Source organism: Bufo gargarizans, chromosome 6, assembly GCF_014858855.1.
Source record: "Bufo gargarizans isolate SCDJY-AF-19 chromosome 6, ASM1485885v1, whole genome shotgun sequence".
Taxonomy (NCBI): domain Eukaryota; kingdom Metazoa; phylum Chordata; class Amphibia; order Anura; family Bufonidae; genus Bufo; species Bufo gargarizans.
The window spans coordinates 147,379,971-147,401,858 of NC_058085.1; the positions used below are offsets into that span (position 1 = coordinate 147,379,971).

General features: G+C 46.5%; 1 protein-coding gene across 4 annotated transcripts in view; it reads left to right on the top strand.

The window, feature by feature from the left end:
• The window catches only part of MICU1 (mitochondrial calcium uptake 1), a 262,988-nt gene that overhangs the window by 152,367 nt on the left and 88,733 nt on the right, over positions 1-21,888 (top strand). For all 4 annotated transcript variants that reach the window (XM_044297988.1, XM_044297989.1, XM_044297990.1 and 1 more), the window contains one exon: positions 3,628-3,825. In XM_044297988.1, coding sequence (XP_044153923.1) covers positions 3,628-3,825 — 198 coding nt within the window. The remainder of the gene's footprint in view (positions 1-3,627; positions 3,826-21,888) is intronic.

Below are 21,888 nucleotides of genomic sequence, written 5' to 3' on the forward strand. Positions count from 1 at the left end.
TCCTTTGAAGCTGCTGCCTGTCTGTGTTAAGTACAGGCAGCAGATTGCCCCTGTTTTATGTGCCACTTTCAGTTCCCTGCCCCTAGTACCCCTCACCCATGCATTTCTGACCAACCGCAGCATTTACACCAGACTATGGACTGACCGCAGCATTTACACCAGACTATGGACTGACTGCAGCATTTACACCAGACTATGGGCTGACCGTAGCATTTACACCAGACTATGGACTGACCGTAGCATTTACACCAGACTATGGACTGACCGCAGCATTTACACCAGACTATGGGCTGACCGCTGCATTTACACCAGACTATGGGCTGACCGCGGCATTTACACCAGACTATGGGCTGACCGCGGCATTTACACCAGACTATGGGCTGACAGCAGCATTTACACCAGACTATGGACTGACCGTAGCATTTACACCAGACTATGGACTGACCGCAGCATTTACACCAGACTATGGGCTGACCGCGGCATTTACACCAGACTATGGGCTGACCGCGGCATTTACACCAGACTATGGACTGACTGCGGCATTTACACCAGACTATGGACTGACTGCGGCATTTACACCAGACTATGGACTGACTGCGGCATTTACACCAGACTATGGACTGACTGCGGCATTTACACCAGACTATGGACTGACTGCGGCATTTACACCAGACTATGGACTGACTGCGGCATTTACACCAGACTATGGACTGACTGCGGCATTTACACCAGACTATGGACTGACTGCGGCATTTACACCAGACTATGGACTGACTGCGGCATTTACACCAGACTATGGACTGACTGCGGCATTTACACCAGACTATGGACTGACTGTCATTACCATGGATACTGTCCCTCATGGATAGTGTTCCTAATTGGAAGATATCTAAGGAGAAACTGCCAGGCATCAGCAGCTGAGCAGGAGCTCATTACCTATGACTTTTCTCAGACAGCCATGACCCTTTACTAGGCCTCGCCTGACATTATAATGCAGGTTTTTGACAACCACTTAATTTTAGGTCTTGAGTGGCAGAGCGCTGAAATCCACGTGTCTGTCACTACTTTATGCTTCCCTCAGCGTGTGCAGCATACAGTCGATGATACGTTCCCTTTAAGCTCAATCCATTCCTTCTGTCAATGCCTTTGAACATGCAGAAGAAAAAAAATCTGAGAATTATGTTTTACTCAATATTAATAAATATTTATAGAGATGGAAAAACCTCATGTCAGGTTGAAATAGAAATATGTCTTTTAAACGTGTTCTTCGGGGTCTCAGATTACTCAAAGTATATTATCGCATGGCATGAGAGGAATGCAGAGCATTACTAGGACATACTTGTGCAGTGTCAAACTATGAAACCGCCATACATTTCTAATGACAAGATCTAAAAAATATTAGCTTTGTGTAATTGTAATGGGACTGAGGAGGAATTTGCTGTGTGTCAGTAGCTGGATTAGGTACCATACTGTGCAGGGGTGCAAAGTAAGAATGCTTTAAAAAATAGAAGTCTTAAAGGGAACCTGTCACCGGGATTTTGTGTATAGAGCTGAGGACATGGGCTGTTAGATGGCCGCTAGCACATCCTCAATGCCCAGTCCCCATAGCTCTGTGTGCTTTTATTGTGTAAAAAAATTATATTTGATACATATGCAAATTAACCTGAGATGAGTCCTGTACGTGAGATGAGTCAGGGACAGGACTCATCTCAGGTTAATTTGCATATGTATCAAATCGTTTTCTTACACAATAAAAGCACACACAGAGCTATGGGGACTAGTGGCCATCTAGCAACCCATGTCCTCAGCTCTATACACAAAATCCCGGTGACAGATTCCCTTTAAAGGGGTTATCCAAACCCTATAATGCCCGGGCTTCTCACACAGGTTGTACTTACCTTGCTGATGCGCGTATCAAAACACATGGCAACTGGGGTGGGGGGGCTGGGCAGACAGGAATGCACCCAATAGCAGGCCACAACTAGGACGAGCCTTCCTAGCCTCTCAGGTGATGCAATGGCGGCATTGTGGGCTTCAGAAGCAATGTGGGTGTCGGGGAGCAAGGTAAGTGCAACCTGTGTGAGGTGACCGGGCATTATAGGGGTTGGATAACCTCTTTAATAGTTTTATTTTTATAATTTAACAAAATGTAAAGTGTATGAACTAAAGAGAAATCTAAATTAAATCCATATTTGGAGTGACCACTCTTTGCCTTCAAAGCAAAATGGCAGCATTCAGTAGTGTGATGAAAATTCTTCTTTATTGACGATATTTCCAAACTCCAACAGCAATGCAACGTTTCGACCCCTAACGCTAGGTTCGTAACTGCGTTCAGAAATCTGACAGACTGTTCTGGCACAGGGACAGCTTGCCGGAGCTCACCATATCTGACATAGCCAGATAATGCCATGTTCTACAGGTTCCTCATTGAATATAGTAGGATTCTTCCAGTTTCCGGCATAAAAAAATGTCATGCATGCCAGAAACTTGTCAGATTCCATTATACTCAAAGGGGATCCAATAGTTCACGGTATTTGGCTATACCAGATACGGTGAACTCCTGTTGGATTTCTGAATGCAGATGTGAACCTATCGTAAAGGTCCTTATTCACGTTTGGAGCTGAATTTCAGCAAATGGAGCTGGGAATGTGGTCAGAATCATTGGTGGCCGCAATGATGATAAATACAGGTCGATACTTATCCATTATGCAATACCATCAAGGAGGCATCTGATTAGCTCCAAGTTTATTCTGCAGCAGGACATTAGCCCCATAAATACAGTCAATGTACAACACAAAGAACAAGGAGTCCTGTAAGTAATGATATGGCCCCCACAGAGCCCTTATCTCAACATCATTGCAGCCTGCAACAATGTCGTTAACAGCATGGGGAGGAGGAACCGCTATGTCATCGCTCGTCCCCATGCAGGACAGCGGTGTGCCGACGGCAGATTGGGATTACACAGCATGGTGAAAGATCTGAATTGCCCGAAAGAGTGTTTGTTCGTTCATCGGGCAGTTGGAGGCAGTATTACACTGCCAGATGATCGCGTTACTACGAATGCTCGTTAGCAATCATCGAGCAGAAAATCTGCCTGTCTAATATACCCTTTAGAGAAAGGCAGGAGGCTCCTATAATCTTTGGAAGCGGTTCTTTTATCAGGTTCAGAATCTCCTCTAGCTGTGCCACGCCTACTTCATCTCGGCCGTCTTTGAGTCTCTGTTACCAATAGGGATGAGTGAATCTACTTCGGATGAAACATCCGAAGTTGATTAGCATAAAACTTAGTTAGAATACTGTACGGAGCTCGCTCCGTACAGTATTAGAATGTATTGGCTCCTATGAGTTATTACTACCTTGGAACCCAACCAGAGTTCGGTAAAAGGTTTTGAACAGTAGAAATTAATTTCTGAAGTTATTACCCGAAGTCTTGCGAGACTTCGCAAAGTAATAACTTCGGGTCATAGGAGCCAATACATTCTAATACTGTATGGAGTGCTCGCTCTGTACAGTATTCTAACTAAGTTTTATGCTGATTGATATGCTAATTTAATACATTTCTTGTCTTTAACATGTAAGACTAGCGTTCAGTTAATTCTTTGTGACATTGTTTTTATTTGTGTTCAGGTGCAAAGTATCATTCGATCCCAGACGAGTATGGGGATGCGTCATCGAGATCGATCCACTACTGGGAACACACTGAAAATGGGGTTCAACTCTGCTCTTACCACTTATTTCTTTGGAGCTGATTTGAAAGGGAAACTAACCATTAAGAACTTCCTAGAGTTTCAGAGGAAGCTGCAGCATGATGTACTTAAACTAGAGGTAAGTCAAGTTTCTTTTGAATTATGTAAACGCATGCACGTGGACTTCCATTCTGCGGCGCTGTACACAGAGGCTGGCTTTCTAATTTCTCAGTGTCAAGTACTAGCAGAATTTCATGTCGGCATACTGTGGGTGTAAGGGGAGACCTGCCCCTTTGAAGAACTTTAAAACCTCATGCAGTGACGTTGCTGCAAATTTGTGCCGTTTAGAGGCAGCTGAATCTGTAGGACAGGATGCACATGTGCATAGGAAAACCTACGGGAAAATCCACCGCCTTTATTTGGGGTTTTGCAGCAGGGTGTATGTTGAGGCAGAGTCACATTAATACTGGGTTGCATCCAGGGATGGGATTCAAATTCCCTATTCAACAGCGGACAAGCGGCATCACGACACATGTTTACATATACAGTGCCTTGCAAAAGTATTCACCCCCTTGACTTTTTCCGTATTTTGGTGCCTCACAACCTGGAATTAGCATGGATTGTTTGAGGATTTCCATCATTTAATTTACAGAACATGCCCTCAACTTTGAAGATTTTTATTTTATTTTTTTATTGTGAAGCAAACAACAAATAGGACAAAATAACAGAAAAAGTCAATGTGCATAACTATTCACCCCCCTAAAGTCAATACTTTGTAGAGCCACCTTTTGCGGGAATCACAGCTCCAAGTCGCTTTTTATAAGGCTAGGTCTGCGCGACAGATAGGGCGCAACAGTTGTCGCGCGACATTTTGTTGCACCAATGTCGCGCAACAATTTTTATAATGGCAGTCTATGGTGTCGCACTGCAACATGCGACATGTTGCGACTGCGACGCGACAGTCGCAGAAAAATCCATCTCGAATGGATTTTCTGCGACTGTCGCAGTCGCAGCATGTCGCATGTTGCAGTGCGACACCATAGACTGCCATTATAAAAATTGTCGCGCGACATTGGTGCAACAAAATGTCGCGCGACAAATGTCGTCGTGTGGACCTAGCCTAAGTCTCTATGAGCTTGCCACATCTTACCACTGGGATTTTTGCCCATTCCTCCTTGCAAAACTGCTCCAGCTCCTTCAAGTTGGATGGTTTGCACTTGTGAACTTTAAGTCTGACCACAGATTTTCTATTGGATTGAGATCTGGGCTTTGACTAGGCCATTCCAACACATTTACATGTTTCCCCTTAAACCACTCAAGTGTTGCTTTAGCAGTGTGTTTGGGGTCATTGTCCTGCTGGAAGGTGAACCTCCGTCCTAGCCTCAAATCACGCACAGAGTGGTACAGGTTTTGCTCAAGAATATCCTTGTATTTAGCACCATCCATCTTTTCCTCAACTCTGACCAGTTTCCCAGTCCCGGCTGCTGAAAAACATCCCCACAGCATGATGCTACCACCACCATGTTTTACTGGGGGGATGGTTTTCTTTGGGTGATATGATGTGTTGGGTTTGCGCTAGACATAACGTTTTCTTTGATAGCCGAAAAGCAAAATTTCAGTCTCATCAGACCAGAGCACCTTCCTCCATACATTTTGGGAGTCTCCCACTTGCCTTTTTCGCAAACTCACAAGGTGCCTTTTTGTTTTTAGCTGAAAGTAATGGCTTTCTTCTGGCCACTCTTCTATAAAGCCCAACTCTATGGAGCATACGCCTTATTGTCGTCCTATGTACAGATACTCCAGTCTCTGCTGTGGAACTCTGCAGATCCTCCAGGCTTACCTTAGGTCTCTGTGCTGTCTCTCTGATTAATGCCCTCCTTGCCCGGTCTGTGAGTTTTGGTGGGCGGCCGTCTCTTGGCAGGTTTACTGTTGTGCCATGTTCATTCCATTTGGTTATGATAGATTTTATGGTGCTCCTGGGGATCATCAAAGATTTGGATATGTTTTATAACCTAACCCTGACTTGTACTTCTCAACAACATTGTCCCTTACTTGTTTGGAGAGCTCCTTGGTCTTCATGGCAGTGTTTGTTTAGTGATGCCTCTTGCTTAGGTGTTGCAGCCTATGGGGCCTTTTAAAAAAGGTGTGTATATGTAATGACAGATCATGTGACGCTTAGATTGCACATAGGTGGACATCGTTTCACTAATTATGTGACTTCTGAAGGTAATTGGTTGCACCAGAGTAGGGCTGCAGTAAACAAATATTTTTGTAATCGAGTATTCTATCGATTTATATTTCTCGATTCATCGAGTAATCTAATAAGAAAAAGCTACTTAAAATAACGTACGTAATTAGGTATGTATAAAGTTATTGGTTTAGAGAGGGGTTAATGAAGGCACCTCCAAGGTGCTTCCATTAACCCCTCCAAACCAATAACTTTATACATGCACATTGGGTTTGGAGGGGTTAATGGAAGCACCTTGGCATTTAGGCATGTATAAAGTTATTGGTTTGAAGAGGTTAATGAAAGCACCTTGGAGGTGCCTTCATTAACCCCTCTCTAAACCAATAACTTTATACATACCAAGGTGGTGCCTGCAGCCTCCATTAACCACTCTCTCTCCATCTCCCTGCCTCTGATCTGCCTCCCTGCCCCCAGCCTCTGATCTGCCTCCCTGCCCCCCAGCCTCTGATCTGCCTCCCTGCCCCCCAGCCTCTGATCTGCCTCCCTGCCCCCAGCCTCTGATCTGCCTCCCTGCCCCCCAGCCTCTGATCTGCCTCCCTGCCCCCCAGCCTCTGATCTGCCTCCCCCCCAGCCTCTGATCTGCCTCCCCCCCAGCCTCTGATCTGCCTCCCCCCCAGCCTCTGATCTGCCTCCCCCCCAGCCTCTGATCTGCCTCCCCCCCAGCCTCTGATCTGCCTCCCCCCCAGCCTCTGATCTGCCTCCCCCCCCAGCCTCTGATCTGCCTCCCCCCCAGCCTCTGATCTGCCTCCCCCCCCTGCAGCCTCTGATCTGCCTCCCCCCTCCAGCCTCTGATCTGCCTCCCCCCCAGCCTCTGATCTGCCTGCCCCCCCTCCCCCCAGCCTCTGATCTGCCTCCCCATCTGGTAACGCAACCCCCCCCCTCCCTCCCTCCCCAGTATTAATCATTGGTGGCAGTGGCCACAGGGTCCCCCCCCCAGCCTCTGATCTGCCTCCCCCCCCAGCCTCTGATCTGCCTCCCCCCCCAGCCTCTAATCTGCCTCCCCCCTCCAGCCTCTGATCTGCCTCCCCCTCCAGCCTCTGATCTGCCTCCCCCCCAGCCTCTGATCTGCCTCCCCCAGCCTCTGATCTGCCTCCCCCCCAGCCTCTGATCTGCCTCCCCCCCCAGCCTCTGATCTGCCTCCCCCCCAGCCTCTGATCTGCCTCCCCCCCAGCCTCTGATCTGCCTCCCCCCCAGCCTCTGATCTGCCTCCCCCCCAGCCTCTGATCTGCCTCCCCCCCAGCCTCTGATCTGCCTCCCCCCCAGCCTCTGATCTGCCTCCCCCCAGCCTCTGATCTGCCTCCCCCCCCAGCCTCTGATCTGCCTCCCCCCCCCAGCCTCTGATCTGCCTCCCCCCCCTCCCCCCAGCCTCTGATCTGCGCTGTGGCCGCCGGTCGCTCCTTCTCATAGGTCTGTGCGGCGCATTGCTAATGCTGTAAGCATTAGCAATCCGCCGCACAGACAGAAGAAGGAGCGACCGGCGGCCACAGCGCACGTGAGTATAATGCGCTGCTCTCTGCTCACTAACATACCATGACAGCCAGGACTTCAGTAGCGTCCTGGCTGCCATGGTAACCGAACGGAGCCCCAGCGTTACACTGCTGGGGCTCCGATCGGAACTGCAAACTGCCACCAATGATGGGGGGGGAGGGGGGGGACCCTGTGGGATATGGCCGGCAGATTCATTGGTAGTGCAGTGGCCACAGTCCCTCAGTTATTCAAATAATCGTTTCAGCCCTACACCAGAGCTTTTTTATGGTCTTCCTAACAAAGGGGGTGAATACATACGCACATGCTAATTTTCTGTTTCCTATTTCTGAACAATAGTTTTATTTATATATGTTTCTCATTTCACTTTACTAACTTCGACTATTGTGTTCTGATCCATCACATAAAATTCAGATTAACAAAACTTAGAAGTTACACCATATATATGCAACACACATACACATAAATACACCATATATATACTACACACACATACTACCCAACTTTTAAACAGCCTAAGGAGCTAAACTATGGAATGGAAGCGCTCATCTCCAGCTGAGAATCAGTCTTCATATCATAGCAGAGAATCAGGCTTCACGTCACCCACCACTGTAACAGTCCATTTTCATAAATTTAGGCCCAGCACCCAGGCAGAGGAGAGAGGTCCCGTAACAGACGATCTGGCTTCATGTCAGCAGAGAATTAGTCTGCATGTCATAGCAGAGAATGAGGCTTCACGTCAGCCACCACTGCAACAGTCCATTGGCATATATTTAGGCCCAGCACACAGGCAGAGGAGAGAGGTCCCGTAACAGAGGATCTGGCTTCATGTCAGCAGAGAATCAGTCTGCATGTCATAGCAGAAAATCAGGCTTCACGTCACCCAGCACTGTAAGAGTCCATTTTCATAAATTTAGGCCCAGCACCCAGGCAGAGGAGAGAGGTCCCTTAACAGACAATCTGGCTTCATGTCAGCAGAGAATCAGTCTTCATATCATAGCAGAGAATCAGGCTTCACGTCACCCACCACTGTAAGAGTCCATTTTCATAAATTTAGGCCCGGCACCCAGGCAGAGGAGAGAGGTCCCGTAACAGACAATCTGGCTTCATGTCAGCAGAGAATCAGTCTTCATGTCATAGCAGAGAATCAGGCTTCATGTCACCCACCACTGCAACAGTCCATTGTCATATATTTAGGCCCAGGCACCCAGGCAGAGGAGAGAGGTCCCGTAACAGAGGATCTGGCTTCATGTCAGCAGAGAATCAGTCTGCATGTCATAGCAGAAAATCAGGCTTCACGTCACCCAGCACTGTAAGAGTCCATCCGGTATGGATTTAGTGACAATTAGACTTGGAAATGCACAGTAGCGTGTGTGTGAAGTTATTCTGAATGACCCTATGTGCACCTTGAATATTATATACCCTTTTAGGGATAGATTTCAAATAGCTCTGATATAGCAGGAACCACTAAATTATGAAATTACTAAATTGGGAATTGTATTTCAACCCAGAACAAAAAATGTGCTTTGACGGACACTAAATAACTTTCCCAGCCACAACAGGACAGCGGTAACGAGAGATTTAGCGGGATATAAATTTGAGGCCTAGTATTTAGGCGCTGGGTGACCGGTATGGATTTACTAACAGAATTAGACTTGGAAATGCACAGTAGCGTGTGTGTGAAGTTATTCTGAATGACCCTATGTGCACCTTGAATATTATATACCCTTTTAGGGATAGATTTCAAATAGCTCTGATATAGCAGAAACCACTAAATTATGAAATTGCTAAATTGGGAATTGTATTTCAACCCTGAACAAAAAATGTGCTTTGATGGACACTAAATAACTTGCCCAGCCACAACAGTACAGCGGTAACGACAGATTTAGCGGGATATAAATTTGAGGCCTAGTATTTAGGCGCTGGGTGACCGGTATGGATTTAGTGACAGAATTAGACTGGGATATGGCCAAAAAATAACCACACTATTGCTGGTTAAATGCACTTGGTGACGGGCGCAGCTTGCCCCTGATATAGTATATGGCCAAAAAATGAACAGACTATTGCTGGTTAAATGCACTTGGTGTCACAGCTTGACCAACCACACTACTGAGGGTTAAATGCACTTGGTGACGGGCGCAGCTTGCCCCTGATGTAGTATATGGCCAAAAAATGAACAGACTATTGCTGGTTAAATGCACTTGGTGACGGGCGCAGCTTGCCCCTGATTTAGTATATGGCCAAAAAATGAACAGACTATTGCTGGTTAAATGCACTTGGTGTGATAGCTTGACCAACCACACTACTGAGGGTTAAATGCACTTGGTGACAGGCGCAGCTTGCCCCTGATGTAGTATATGGCCAAAAAATAAACAGACTATTGCTGGTTAAATGCACTTGGTGTGACAGCTTCACCCTGATGTAGGCTTTAGCCAAAAAACAACCACACCATTGAGGGTTAAATGCACTTGGTGACAGGCGCAGCTTGCCCCTGATGTAGTATATGGCCAAAAAATAAACAGACTATTGCTGGTTAAATGCACTTGGTGTGACAGCTTCACCCTGATGTAGGCTTTAGCCAAAAAACAACCACACCATTGAGGGTTAAATGCACTTGGTGACAGGCGCAGCTTGCCCCTGATGTAGTATATGGCCAAAAAATAAACAGACTATTGCTGGTTAAATGCACTTGGTGTGACCGCTTCACCCTGATGTAGGCTTTAGCCAAAAAACAACCACACCATTGAGGGTTAAATGCACTTGGTCGCAGCTTGTGCTGGCGCACCACAAGACACAAAATGGCCGCCGATCACCCCAGAAAAATGTGACTGACAAACGGTCTGGGCAGCCTAAAAACAGTGAGCAATTGAGTATCAGCAGCTCAATGACCCACAGCTGCAGATCGATCAATAATCAAGTCCTTTGGAGGAGTTAATCTGCCTAATCTCGCCCTACTGTCGCAGCCGCAACCTCTCCCTACGCTAATCAGAGCAGAGTGACGGGCGGCGCTATGTGACTCCAGCTTAAATAGAGGCTGGGTCACATGGTGCTCTGGCCAATCACAGCCATGCCAATAGTAGGCATGGCTGTGATGGCCTCTTGGGGCAAGTAGTATGACGCTTGTTGATTGGCTGCTTTGCAGCCTTTCAAAAAGCGCCAAGAAAGCGTCACAAAAGCGCCAAGAAAGCGACGAACCCCGAACCCGGACTTTTACGAAAATGTCCGGGTTCGGGTCCGTGTCACGGACACCCCAAAATTCGGTACGAACCCGAACTATACAGTTCGAGTTCGCTCATCCCTAGTTGTTAGCCATCATTTTTGTAATGGATATTTGTAAGTTGTGTTTTTTTTTTTGTTTTTTTATAGCGCTCATTAATGTTTGTGACCCTCTGGGTATATATTCTGTTGATTTAATCTTTGATCTTAATTCGTATTTAAAGGATTTATCCAACTCTTTGTAACTGATGACATATCCTCTGGATCTGTGACACCCGAAACCCCAGCGGATCAGCTTGCCCCAGAACTCCTCTGAGCACAGCGGCCTTCTTGCTGCCTACCCTAGGCTAGTGGCGTCACGACTATTGGTCACGTGGCACAGTTCTAAGTAAATATGCTCCAGAATTGTTATATTTCAGAGAGTGCAAGCATTTTCTTAAACGGGCATGTCAGAAGTGACAGGTCTAATGCAAATCGAAAGGTCAGGAGAGGCGACGGGTCCTCTTCAAATCGAAAGATCAGGAGAGGTGACAGGTCTTCTTCAAATCGAAAGGTCAGGAGAGGTGACTGGTCCTTTTGACATAAAAATGCAAATGAGATAAAAACAGCTACTGAATGGGAATCCAGAAACCACCTCTTAAAGGAGACCATGTACACGGGGAATTAGTAGGATTGTGACTATTATGTCTTAGAATGTCTTCAGCTTAAGCTTTCATTGTACACTACTTGTATGTTCTGCAGTCTTGAATGTCTTCCACATAACCATTACTGTTTTGATCGTATAATTTCTGTGATGGTAATAGCTGCACAGCCTAGGGAACCATAATAAAATGTTCATTTAAAGGATGCAGCTCTTTTTACAGCAGAGTATATCTTAGAGTCTGGACGGTGGCTGTAAGATGCAGTTTATTTGCCAGTGGCCCTGAACACATATTCAGAACACATATTTATACATAAACTCTTTAATTGCTCATTAAGATGGCAAAAGCTGCCAGAGGAGTACATTTTCATAATTTCCTTCCAAATGTTAGACAACTGCAGTGTAGTGATTTCTCAGAAATACAGTCTATACATTTTTATGTTATATAAAATATAGTATATTTAGGGAAGAAGGGCCTATGTACACTAAATTGAAAGAATGACGTGTGTGTGTATACAGTGCCTTGCAAAAGTATTCAATCCCCCCCCCACCCTTTGACTTTTTTGTATTTTGTTACATTACAGCCTTAAGTTCGATGTTTTGTAAATCTAAATTTTATGTGATGGATCAGAACACAATAGTCTAAGTTGGTGAAGTAAAAGGAGAAAAAAATATAAATAAAACTATTGTTTAGAAATAGAAAACAGAAAATTGGCATGTGCGGATATATTCACCCCCTTTGTTAGGAAGCCCATAAAAAGCTCTGGTGCAACCAATTACCTTCAGAAGTCACATAATTAGTGAAATGATGTCCACCTATATGCAATCTACGTGTCACATGATCTGTCATTACATATACACACTTTTTTTGAAAGGCCCCAGAGGCTGCAACACATAAGCAAGAGGCATCACTAGCAAAACACTGCCATAAAGACTAAGGAACTCTCCGAACAAGTAAGGGACAATGTTGTTGAGAAGTACATGTCAGGGTTAGGTTATAAAAAATATATCCAAATCTTTGATGATGCCCAGGAGCACCATCCAATCTATCATAACCAAATGGAAAGAACATTGCACAACAGAAAACCTGCCAAGAGATGGCCATCCACCAAAACTCATGGACTGGGCAAGGAGGGCATTAATCTGAGAGGCAGCACAGAGACCTAAGGTAACCCTGGAGGAGCTGCAGAGTTCCACAGCAGAGACTGCAGTATCTGTACGTAGGACGACAATAAGCCGTACGCTCCATAGAGTTGGGATTTATGGTAGGCTAAAAACAAAAAGGCACGTTGTGAGTTTGCGGAAAGGCATGTGGGAGACTCCCAAAATGTATGGAGGAAGGTGCTCTGGTCTGATCAGAATAAAATTGAACTTTTCAGCCATCAAAGAAAACACTGTCTGGCGCAAACCCACCCAAAGAACACCATCCCCACAGTGAGACATGGTGGTGGCAGCATGCTGTGGGGATGTTTTTCAGCAGCTGGGACCGGGAAACTAGTCAGAGTTGAGGGAAAGATGGATGGTGCTAAATACAAGGATATTCTTGAGCAAAACCTGTACCACTCTGTGTGTGATTTGAGGCTAGGACGGAGGTTCACCTTCCAGCAGGACAATGACCCCAAACACACTGCTAAAGCAACACTTGAGTGGTTTAAGGGGAAACATGTGAATATGTTGGAATGGCCTAGTCAAAGCCCAGATCTCAATCCAATAGAAAATCTGTGGTCAGGCTTAAAGATTGCTGTTCACAAGCGAAACCATCCAACTTGAAGGAGCTGGAGCAGTTTAGCAATGAGGAATGGGCAAAAATCCCAGTGGTAAGATGTGGGAAGCTCATAGAGACTTAACCAAAGCGACTTGGAGCTGAGATTGCCGCAAAAGGTGGCTCTACAAAGTACTGACTTTAGGGGGGTGAATAGTTATGCACATTAACTTTTTCTGTTATTTTATCCTATTTGTTGTTTGCTTCAGAATAATAATAATAAAAAATCTTCAAAGTTGTGGGCATGTTCTGTAAATTAAATTACACAAATCCTCAAACAATCCATGTTAATTCCAGGTTGGGAGGCACCAAAATATGAAAAAAGTCAAGGGGTAAATACTTTATATAGGGGGACATTTATCAGAACTGGTGTAAAGTAGAACTGGCTTAGTTACCCACGGCAACCAATCAGATTCCACCTTTCAATTTCCAAAGGAGCTCTGAAAAATTAAAGGTGGAATTGATTGGTTGCTATGGGCAACTAAGCCAGTTCTACTTTCAACTAGTTTTGACAAATGTCCCCCATGGTGTCTAGTTTTGCAGCAGTCTTCTCTAGGCTTCCAGCCATACAGTGGCGCTGTCATTAACTCACCCACCCTGTAATGATAATTGAGATGATTCTCCTCATCTTGTATCTGTATAGATAGCAAATCTGTCCAGTGGGGACAGAACTGAAAACTGCAATATTTCAAGACTTTCCTATGTAGATAGTGGCATTATAATAAAATAAAACTATTTAATAGCATATAAATTCCATATAAATATGTTGGATATTTTGAGGGGATTATGCTAAAATTGAAAAACAGGAGAAGAAAAATTCATAGGGTAGTTTATCTGCTAAACAATAGCAAGTGCACCAGCAAACAATAGCTCGGGTGCACATCTTGTTTAGGCTAGTTTCACACTAGCGTTCGGCTGTCCGCTCGTGAGCTCCGCTTGAAGGGGCTCACAAGCGGACCCGAACGCCTCCGTCCAGCCCTGATGCAGTCTGAATGGATGCGGATCCGCTCAGACTGCATCAGTCTGGCGGCGTTCAGCCTGCAGCGTTCGGGTGTCCGCCTGGCCGTGCGGAGGCGTGCGGATCCGTCCAGACTTACAATGTAAGTCAATGGGGACGGATCCGTTTGAAGATGCCACAATATGGCTCAATCTTCAAACGGATCCGTCCCCCATTGACTTTCAATGTAAAAGTCTGGACGGATCCGCTCAGGCTAATTTCACACTAGGCAGGGCCTCTGAATTATGGTGTGCTGTCACCATAGAAAACTCCAAGGGATGTTGGCATTTAGCTTCAAGTCTTTATTTTAACGCGTTTCTGAGATTTCAAAATCCCCTTCTTCAGACAATGGATAAGTTAAACTGTCCAATGATTGAAGTCTGTGAAATACCAGGAACGTGCAACAGTAGAGGACTTGCTAGCATCCCATGGAGTTTGCTATGGTGACAGGGCAATGGAGTATTTTGTTTCATACCTTCATCGTATATAGCATAGCAGGGGGTTTTTCATACTTCGATCCTATATATATATATATATATATATATATATATATATATATATATATATATATATATATTTTTTTTATATTTATTTTTTGGGGGGGGGGGGGTTGGGGACATTACGGCTGCAAAAATTTCACTTGAATTAAAAACATTTTCACAAAAATTCTAATATTTGCCACAGTAAGTAATGAAGCTAAGTATTGTAAATTTTTTATAGCACTTTTTATACATAGGCCTTATGAACATGGCAGAGCCGTACCCAGGAGCTGGACAATGACGCAAGAAGTGCCTTGTGGTTGCTTAAAGGGAACATGTCACCGGGATTTTGTGTATAGAGCTGAGGCCATGGGTTGCTAGATGGCCGCTAGCACATCCGCAATAAAAGCACACAGAGCTATGGGGACTGGGTATTGAGGATGTGCTAGTGGCCATCTAGCAAACCATGTCCTCAGCTCTATAACCCGGTGACAGGTTCCCTTTAATATGGGGACACAGGGACTTATCTGTGCTGCTGTACAATGCTTCCTATATTTGACAGACAGCCTCCCCTAGAATCCTCCACTTTTTTCTTTCAGCTTCCCAAAATAAAGTATGTCTAAAATATGTGCATGCAGGACTTTTGTCTCCGCTTAAAAATCATCTTCTGAGCGTTAACATAACGTACCCCATTATAGTCTATGGGGTCCTAAGGACTCAGTTTGGCGTCAGTTATGTGCCTTTTCCGTCCTTTCCGTTCTCCTGCTCCTAAACGGAGCAGGAGAACGGAAAGGCTGAACGGTGATGTGAACGAAGCCTAACTCAGTACACAATTTAACATGGAGGTGCAGAAAGCCTTATAGTATGTATCCATTATTACAGTTGGTAGCTGCTGTCGATGGTTTACCTTTAATGTGAAAGATAATTTGCAGAATTGAAAAAAAAATTATAAAAAAAACAGCTTCACAAAAGTTTCATTCATGAAGCCTATTTGTTTTCATTGCGTAGCCATAAATGAAAGACACATTGCACTTTCCAGAAAATCGTCCTCTATGTATCTTATTGTTCAATTTCTGATAATTGATCCATATAGTGATTTTCTATGTGACTAGGTGCTATATCACTGTATCTACTAAAACTTCTATTTGTCTGTATGCCATTATAGGGTTGTCCAGTCCCTTCGGCTAAGTTCACATAACTGTTCTATATTCAAGTATTCTGCTGTGGCATAGGAACAGAATATCTGGATCCGAAATATGCTGGACACTAGTATAACCAATGGATCCTATTTACAGAATAGGGGAATTAAAAACTGTATTGTGAACCTAGCCTAAGAAATTATTTATCATTAGCTTTGAATTCATTCAAATGTCAAACTGAGTAATTACCGCCTCTCCAGTGCCAGTGATTCCCAGTGGCACCACCACTGGAGTGGTCACCCCTACAGTATCATGTCTTTGTCACTTGCTGGAGGCCAGGGTATAAAGACCAGTGGGGGACCTGGGAAGCAGTAGCATGGTAGTGGCAGAGGATTGGGAAGCTGAGTATTATTCAGTTTATTTTATAGCTTTTGGTGAAATAAAATAAAGTGGATAGGCAGCCCCTTCAATTTAAAGTTTGCATAATGGCTGTGCTTCTTTGTCTCTTTAATCCTAGTTATTCCCCTCTTCAGCTGCACAGCTAGATGCATTTATCTCAGAAGCATTGGGCATCTCCCTTTAGTGGAATCTGCCAGTACTGTACTGCTATGACATCCTCTCCTGTCCCACTGTTTGTTTCCGGAGCTCACAGAACAAATAAGCAGGGGGAGATCACCCTTACAGAAAGTCGAGAGGCTCTTGTGATCTTTGGATGCATTGTAGAAGCAGTTCTTTTATCAGGCTCAGGATCTCAGCTAGCTCTCTGCTGTCTTCTGTAATGAGGAACAGATCTTGCCTGACAACAGGCAGTGGACTGCAAACTAGGTGGACGTGAGACCCATATCAGCCATGACTACAGCCTTTTTTTGGGGGTGTATGCAGGCATATTTTTTAAATGAAGTGATTTAGGAATGAGCAATTTACACAATTCTCTGTTAAATGAAATGAAGTTGTGTAAAAATACAGTGACTTTTTAATCATGGTGTTATGGGACGATATAGGACAATATCACAGATGCACACAAAATCTAGGGTGCAGGCATAATTACAAATGGACAAAATGCTGAAGAACAATTCATATAAACATTAGCAGAATCCACAATTGGCTATAACTAGCTACAGCCATTATTCCGAAGCACAAATTAGAATGCACCTAGCATAAAGGTATAAAGCATCAAATGTAAGTCCAGATCTCAAAGAGCAGCTGGTTTATTGAGGTACAAATTTGGCAAGTATCGGCAGATGCAGATGGTAATGAGCATTTTGGCTGATGAAACGGCAAAAGTGACATGTACTAACTGTATAATCTAGATTGGGCACGCCACAATGATTCAGTGAGTGAAGAAGCCTTCAAGTTTCTTAATAGTAAGAAGTAAATAGAATTATTACGGACCTAGTATCAATAAAACAGTCAGTAGGCACTTTGAGCCAAGGTATTTCCTAGCTATTTATTTTTGACCGCCATTATCACCCGTATGCATCACATGAAATTGTACTTTGTCATAGTTTACGATACAATGACTGTCAAGTAGATACAGCCCCATGACACTCTGCACTAACATATAAAAACATTGAGCATTTAGAGACCTCGTAAACTTATTGATCCGTGGCTTACAATTTAGCCTTAACAGATTGTGCCTGATGATGGGTGGGGAATAAAAGCATTTTTACAGTTTCTGTTTATTGGTATGTACATAAAAGTGACTTGTGTTCTAAAGCTTATGTACCCTGTTTTCTAGATCACTCTCATTCATGTATTTTGATTTTAGCACACTCTTAGGCTACTGAGTAAAATCTGTATTAGGCCTCATGCACACGACCGTTGTGTGTATCCGTGTATTGTGTGACTTTCAATGGGTCCGGAAAATGCACCGTTTGTCATCCGCGTCCGTGATCTGTGTTTCCTGTCCGTCAAAAAAATAAGACCTGTCCTATTTTTTGGACGGACAACGGTTCACGGACCCATTCAAGTCAATGGGTCCGTGAAAAAACAAGGAGGCACACAAGATTGCCATCCGCGTCTGTGATCCCTGTTCGTAGGCTACTTTAGCACAGACGGATCCGCAGATGCGTCTGCATACAGCTTTTTCAGAGCTGAGTATTCACATCGTGAAAACTCAGATCCGACAGTATATTCTAACACAGAGGTGTTCCCATAGTGATGGGGACGCTGCAAGTTAGAATATACTAAGAACTGTGTACATGACTGCTTCCTGGCGGTATCCGATCTCTTACAGGGGGCTGTGATCCGCACAGTTAAAGCTACTGCAGTCCTGGCCGCCATGGTTACTTTGCAATTTGAGAAGCATTATACTTACCTGCGCTGTCTGTGACCGGCTGGGCGATCCTCCTACTGGTAAGTGACAGGTCTGTGTGGCGCATTGCTTAATGATCTGTCACTTACCAGTAGGAGGAGCGCCCGGCACTTCAAAGGCATCAACATCGAAGGCCCGAACGTCCGAAACCCGTCGGAAAGACACCAGACAAAGGAGAAAAGCGCATTTAGCGGATAGTTGGCGAAGGGAGAGGCGTTCATTCGGAAGCCAATCCCTGAAAAAACGGAGAACAAGTCCCATAGTTGATGGTATTTGGGGGCCGGGGGGCGGCGAAGCCGCATGCCGCGAAGTAGGCGGCAGACCAGAGGATCTTTGCTGACCGGGAGGTCCCCGACGGGGGTGTGGGCTGCCGAAATCGCGGAGCGAACGACGTTGATAGAACGATAAGAGCGGCCAGAAGAAAACAAGGAGGAAAGAAAATTAAGAATCATGGGAACAGGTGCCGTAAATGGATCGGAGTCCCGTTCCATACACCAAGTAGACCAGGAGGCCCAAGCTGAAAGGTAGCAGCGTCTAGTTCCTGGGGCCCAAGAGTCCCATAAGAGGTCCCTAGCAGCCTGCGATAGTCTGCTGACTCGCCAGGAACCCCGGAAAGAGACCAAGCCACCAGGGGTAGCCGGTCTTCCAGGAGGAGAGGGTGGAGATGCCCTTTGGGATCCATGAGCAGGTCCTGGGAGGATGGAAGGAGGAGAGGATCCATGCAGGAGGTCCGGGAACCACGGTTGGCTCTGCACAAGGGCGTTATGAGAACCAGTTTGATTTGTTGCGTCCGCATCTGGTGTAGTGTTCTCGCAATCATGGAGAATGGGGGAAAGGCGTAGGCTCCTGTTGCCGGCCATTGTTGGAGAAATGCGTCTGTCGCCTTGCTCTTCGGGTCCGGGAGCCAGCTGAAGAATTCCGGGGTCTGGTGATTGTTGCGAGAGGCGAACAGATCCAGATGAAATGGACCCCTCCGGGCTGCCAGGGCCCTGAAGATTCTCGTGTCTAGCTTCCAGTCGCTGACGTCTCTCCAGTGGCGAAAGAACCAGTCGGCTGTGAGGTTGATTTCTCCCGGCAGGTATTCCGCTTGTAACGTGATGTTGCGAGGGAGGCAGTAGTCGAAGATGTCCCTCGTAATATCCGACAGCAGTCGAGAGCGAGCGCCTCCCAGGCGGTTGATGTACTGGACTGCAGAGATGTCCATGCGTAAGAGGATGCAACAATTGGAGCTCTCCCGGGCCAGGCTGCGGATCGCAAAGGATCCCGCCAGGAGTTCGAGGCAATTGATGTGCATGGAGAGCTCCTGCGTCGTCCATGTTCCTCCCGTGGAGATGGTTCCGTTGGTGGCACCCCATCCCCACAAGCTGGCGTCTGATTCCAAAACGAAATCTGGAGTGTCTCCGAATATGGCCTTGCCATTCCAGGCTTACATGCTGTCCAGCCACCATGACAACTCTTCGCGAACTTCCTTCGTCATAGGGACGGGCTGGTCGTAAGTAGGACTGCGGCGTAGATATTTCGCCTTGAGACGTTGCATGGCCCTGTAGTGGAGAGGACCCGGAAATATGGCTTGAATGGAAGCAGAGAGGAGTGCCACAATCCTGGCCAGGTTGCGTAGAGGAATGAACTGGAGCCGGAGAACTCTGCGAATCTCCTTGCGAATGGTTGCGATCTTCGAGGCTGGTAGACTCGACGACGTGCACTCTGAGGCTATCTCGAAGCCGAGGAATTGTATTGTCTGGGTAGGGGTCAGCTCCGATTTCTGTTGATTCACCACAAAGCCCAGAGATTCCAGTAGGGATACTGCCAGATGAGTGTGTTGGCGTAGTCTGCGTTCGTCGGAGCAGAACAGGAGGAGGTCGTCTAAGTAGATGATGCATCGAACGCCCCTGGATCTCAGGTGGGCCACCACCGGTTTTAGGAGTTTGGTGAAACACCATGGGGCCTAGCTGAGCCCGAAAGGGAGGCAAGTGAATTGCCAAGGGCGTCCGTGCCAGAGGAAACGTAGGAGTGCTCGACAGTACGGGTGCACCGGGACTGACAGGTATGCATCTTTCAGATCGAGCCTGGTGAACCAGTCGTTGCTCCGAAGAAGGTCCCATAGGAGGTGGATGCCCTCCATCTTGAAATGGCGGTAGACCACGTACGCGTTGAGGGCGCGTAGATTGATCACGTGACGTATTCTCCTGACTTTTTCCGAACCAGGAAGATATTGCTGAAGAAACCTCCCTCGTCATGGACCGGCTGGATAGCCCCTTTGTCTCGAAGCTCGCGTAGCTCCGTGTTGACGAGGTTGTGGTCGGAAGACGACATGCGGATGGGGCGAGGGGGCCAAACCTGAAAGGGGGTCCTCACTAGGTCTAAGATATATCCCTGCACTGTTTGTAGAATCCATGTGTCTGAGCATAGGGCGGCCCAATTGTGGAAAGAAAGGGAAATACGGCCCGCAGTGCGGGTGCATGGTAACAACGGAGGAATATGGGTCCTTACCTGCCGCAAAACGGGAACGTCCGCGGGGTCCGCGGCCTCTATCCGAGCCTCTAGAAAAGGGTTGTTGCTGATAGTCTCTTGTGGGATAAAAGGGTGTTGGTTGAGTACGGGGGCCTGAAGGCCAAAAACGGCTGGCGGCTCGGCCCCGTTGCCGGCCAGCCCTTCCAAAAACCCCTCTGGTAGGGTTGCTCCTGAAAACACTGCGCATTGAGGATTGTGCCTTATTAAGGGAGGTGAACACGTTGACGTGTTTGTTTAGTTCCTTGAGGAATGGTTCACCGAAAAGTTTTCCTTGTGCCTGGGGCCCAATCTCCTTTGTGCCAAGGTCTGCCAATTTACCTTTAATACGGAATAACGCTGCTTTTCGTCTCTCCGAAGAGGGCGTAACATTGGTGTTTCCGATGAAACAAAAACACCGTTGTGCCCACTCTCGAATGTCATGTGCCCATTCCCTGATGTCCTCGGTGGAGAAGGAATCAGCTTTGGCATAGGCGTCATCCGCCAGATACATAATGCGAGCGAGGGGGCCTACAGAATCCAACAGGTTATCTTGGGCGCCCCATAGGCCTTTCTCTACCCCCCGTCGAGGGTCTCTGCCACTGAGCATCATAAAGGTCGTCATAACCTTGTCAAATTCTGGGGTCTGAGCGACCTTATCCGGCAGGGAAGGGCGTGGGCATTCAGACCTGAGTCGGTTGCAGACCTCTTTCTCCAGAGGTTTACGGAGCCACAGGTGCATGAACCTGGAAAGGTGTTCTGGAGGCGACCAGTCACCCGATCTAGGGTGCCGTATGTTGCGGGGATCGAACATTGCATGACCTGAGGGGTCCAGAATGGTGTCTGAATCAAGAGGAGGCTCTGCGTCCGCAGTGTCTTCGATTTACCTTCTGACTGGACCGCACCCAGGAGGGTCTCCCGCATGAAAGCAGAGACAAACTTTTCGTCCGAGCCCCATGCGTCGTAATCCCACTCTGAGGCATCAGCTTGCCACTCATCCAGCACTGACATGGACTGGGCAGAGCCCTGCTCTTCATCTGAAGAGTACTCCTGACGTGGGGCCGGGGTGTGTGGCTTGGCAGATTTACGCTTGGCAGGTGCCTTACCCTTGGGTGGTTTGGGTGCATAGTGCTCACCTTTGTCATGGCGTTTTGTAGGGCGGGATTCATCAACTGTCTGATATCAATCGGAGTCCGACTCGTGACGTGGACGTCTGCGGGTTTTAGGTACTTCAGGAGACGAGGCCCGGGCCTTGGAGAGTGCCTTCTCCACAGAGGCAGCGACAGCTGCGTTAATCATGGCTTGGAAGTCCACAGGGACGTTCTGGGAATCTTCCATGATAAGGGTAGGCTGGTATATCACTGAAAGGCACAGTAATAAACGGGCACCCAGGTCTTGAGAACGGGCATAGGGTCAGTTTTTATAGTATGGGAAC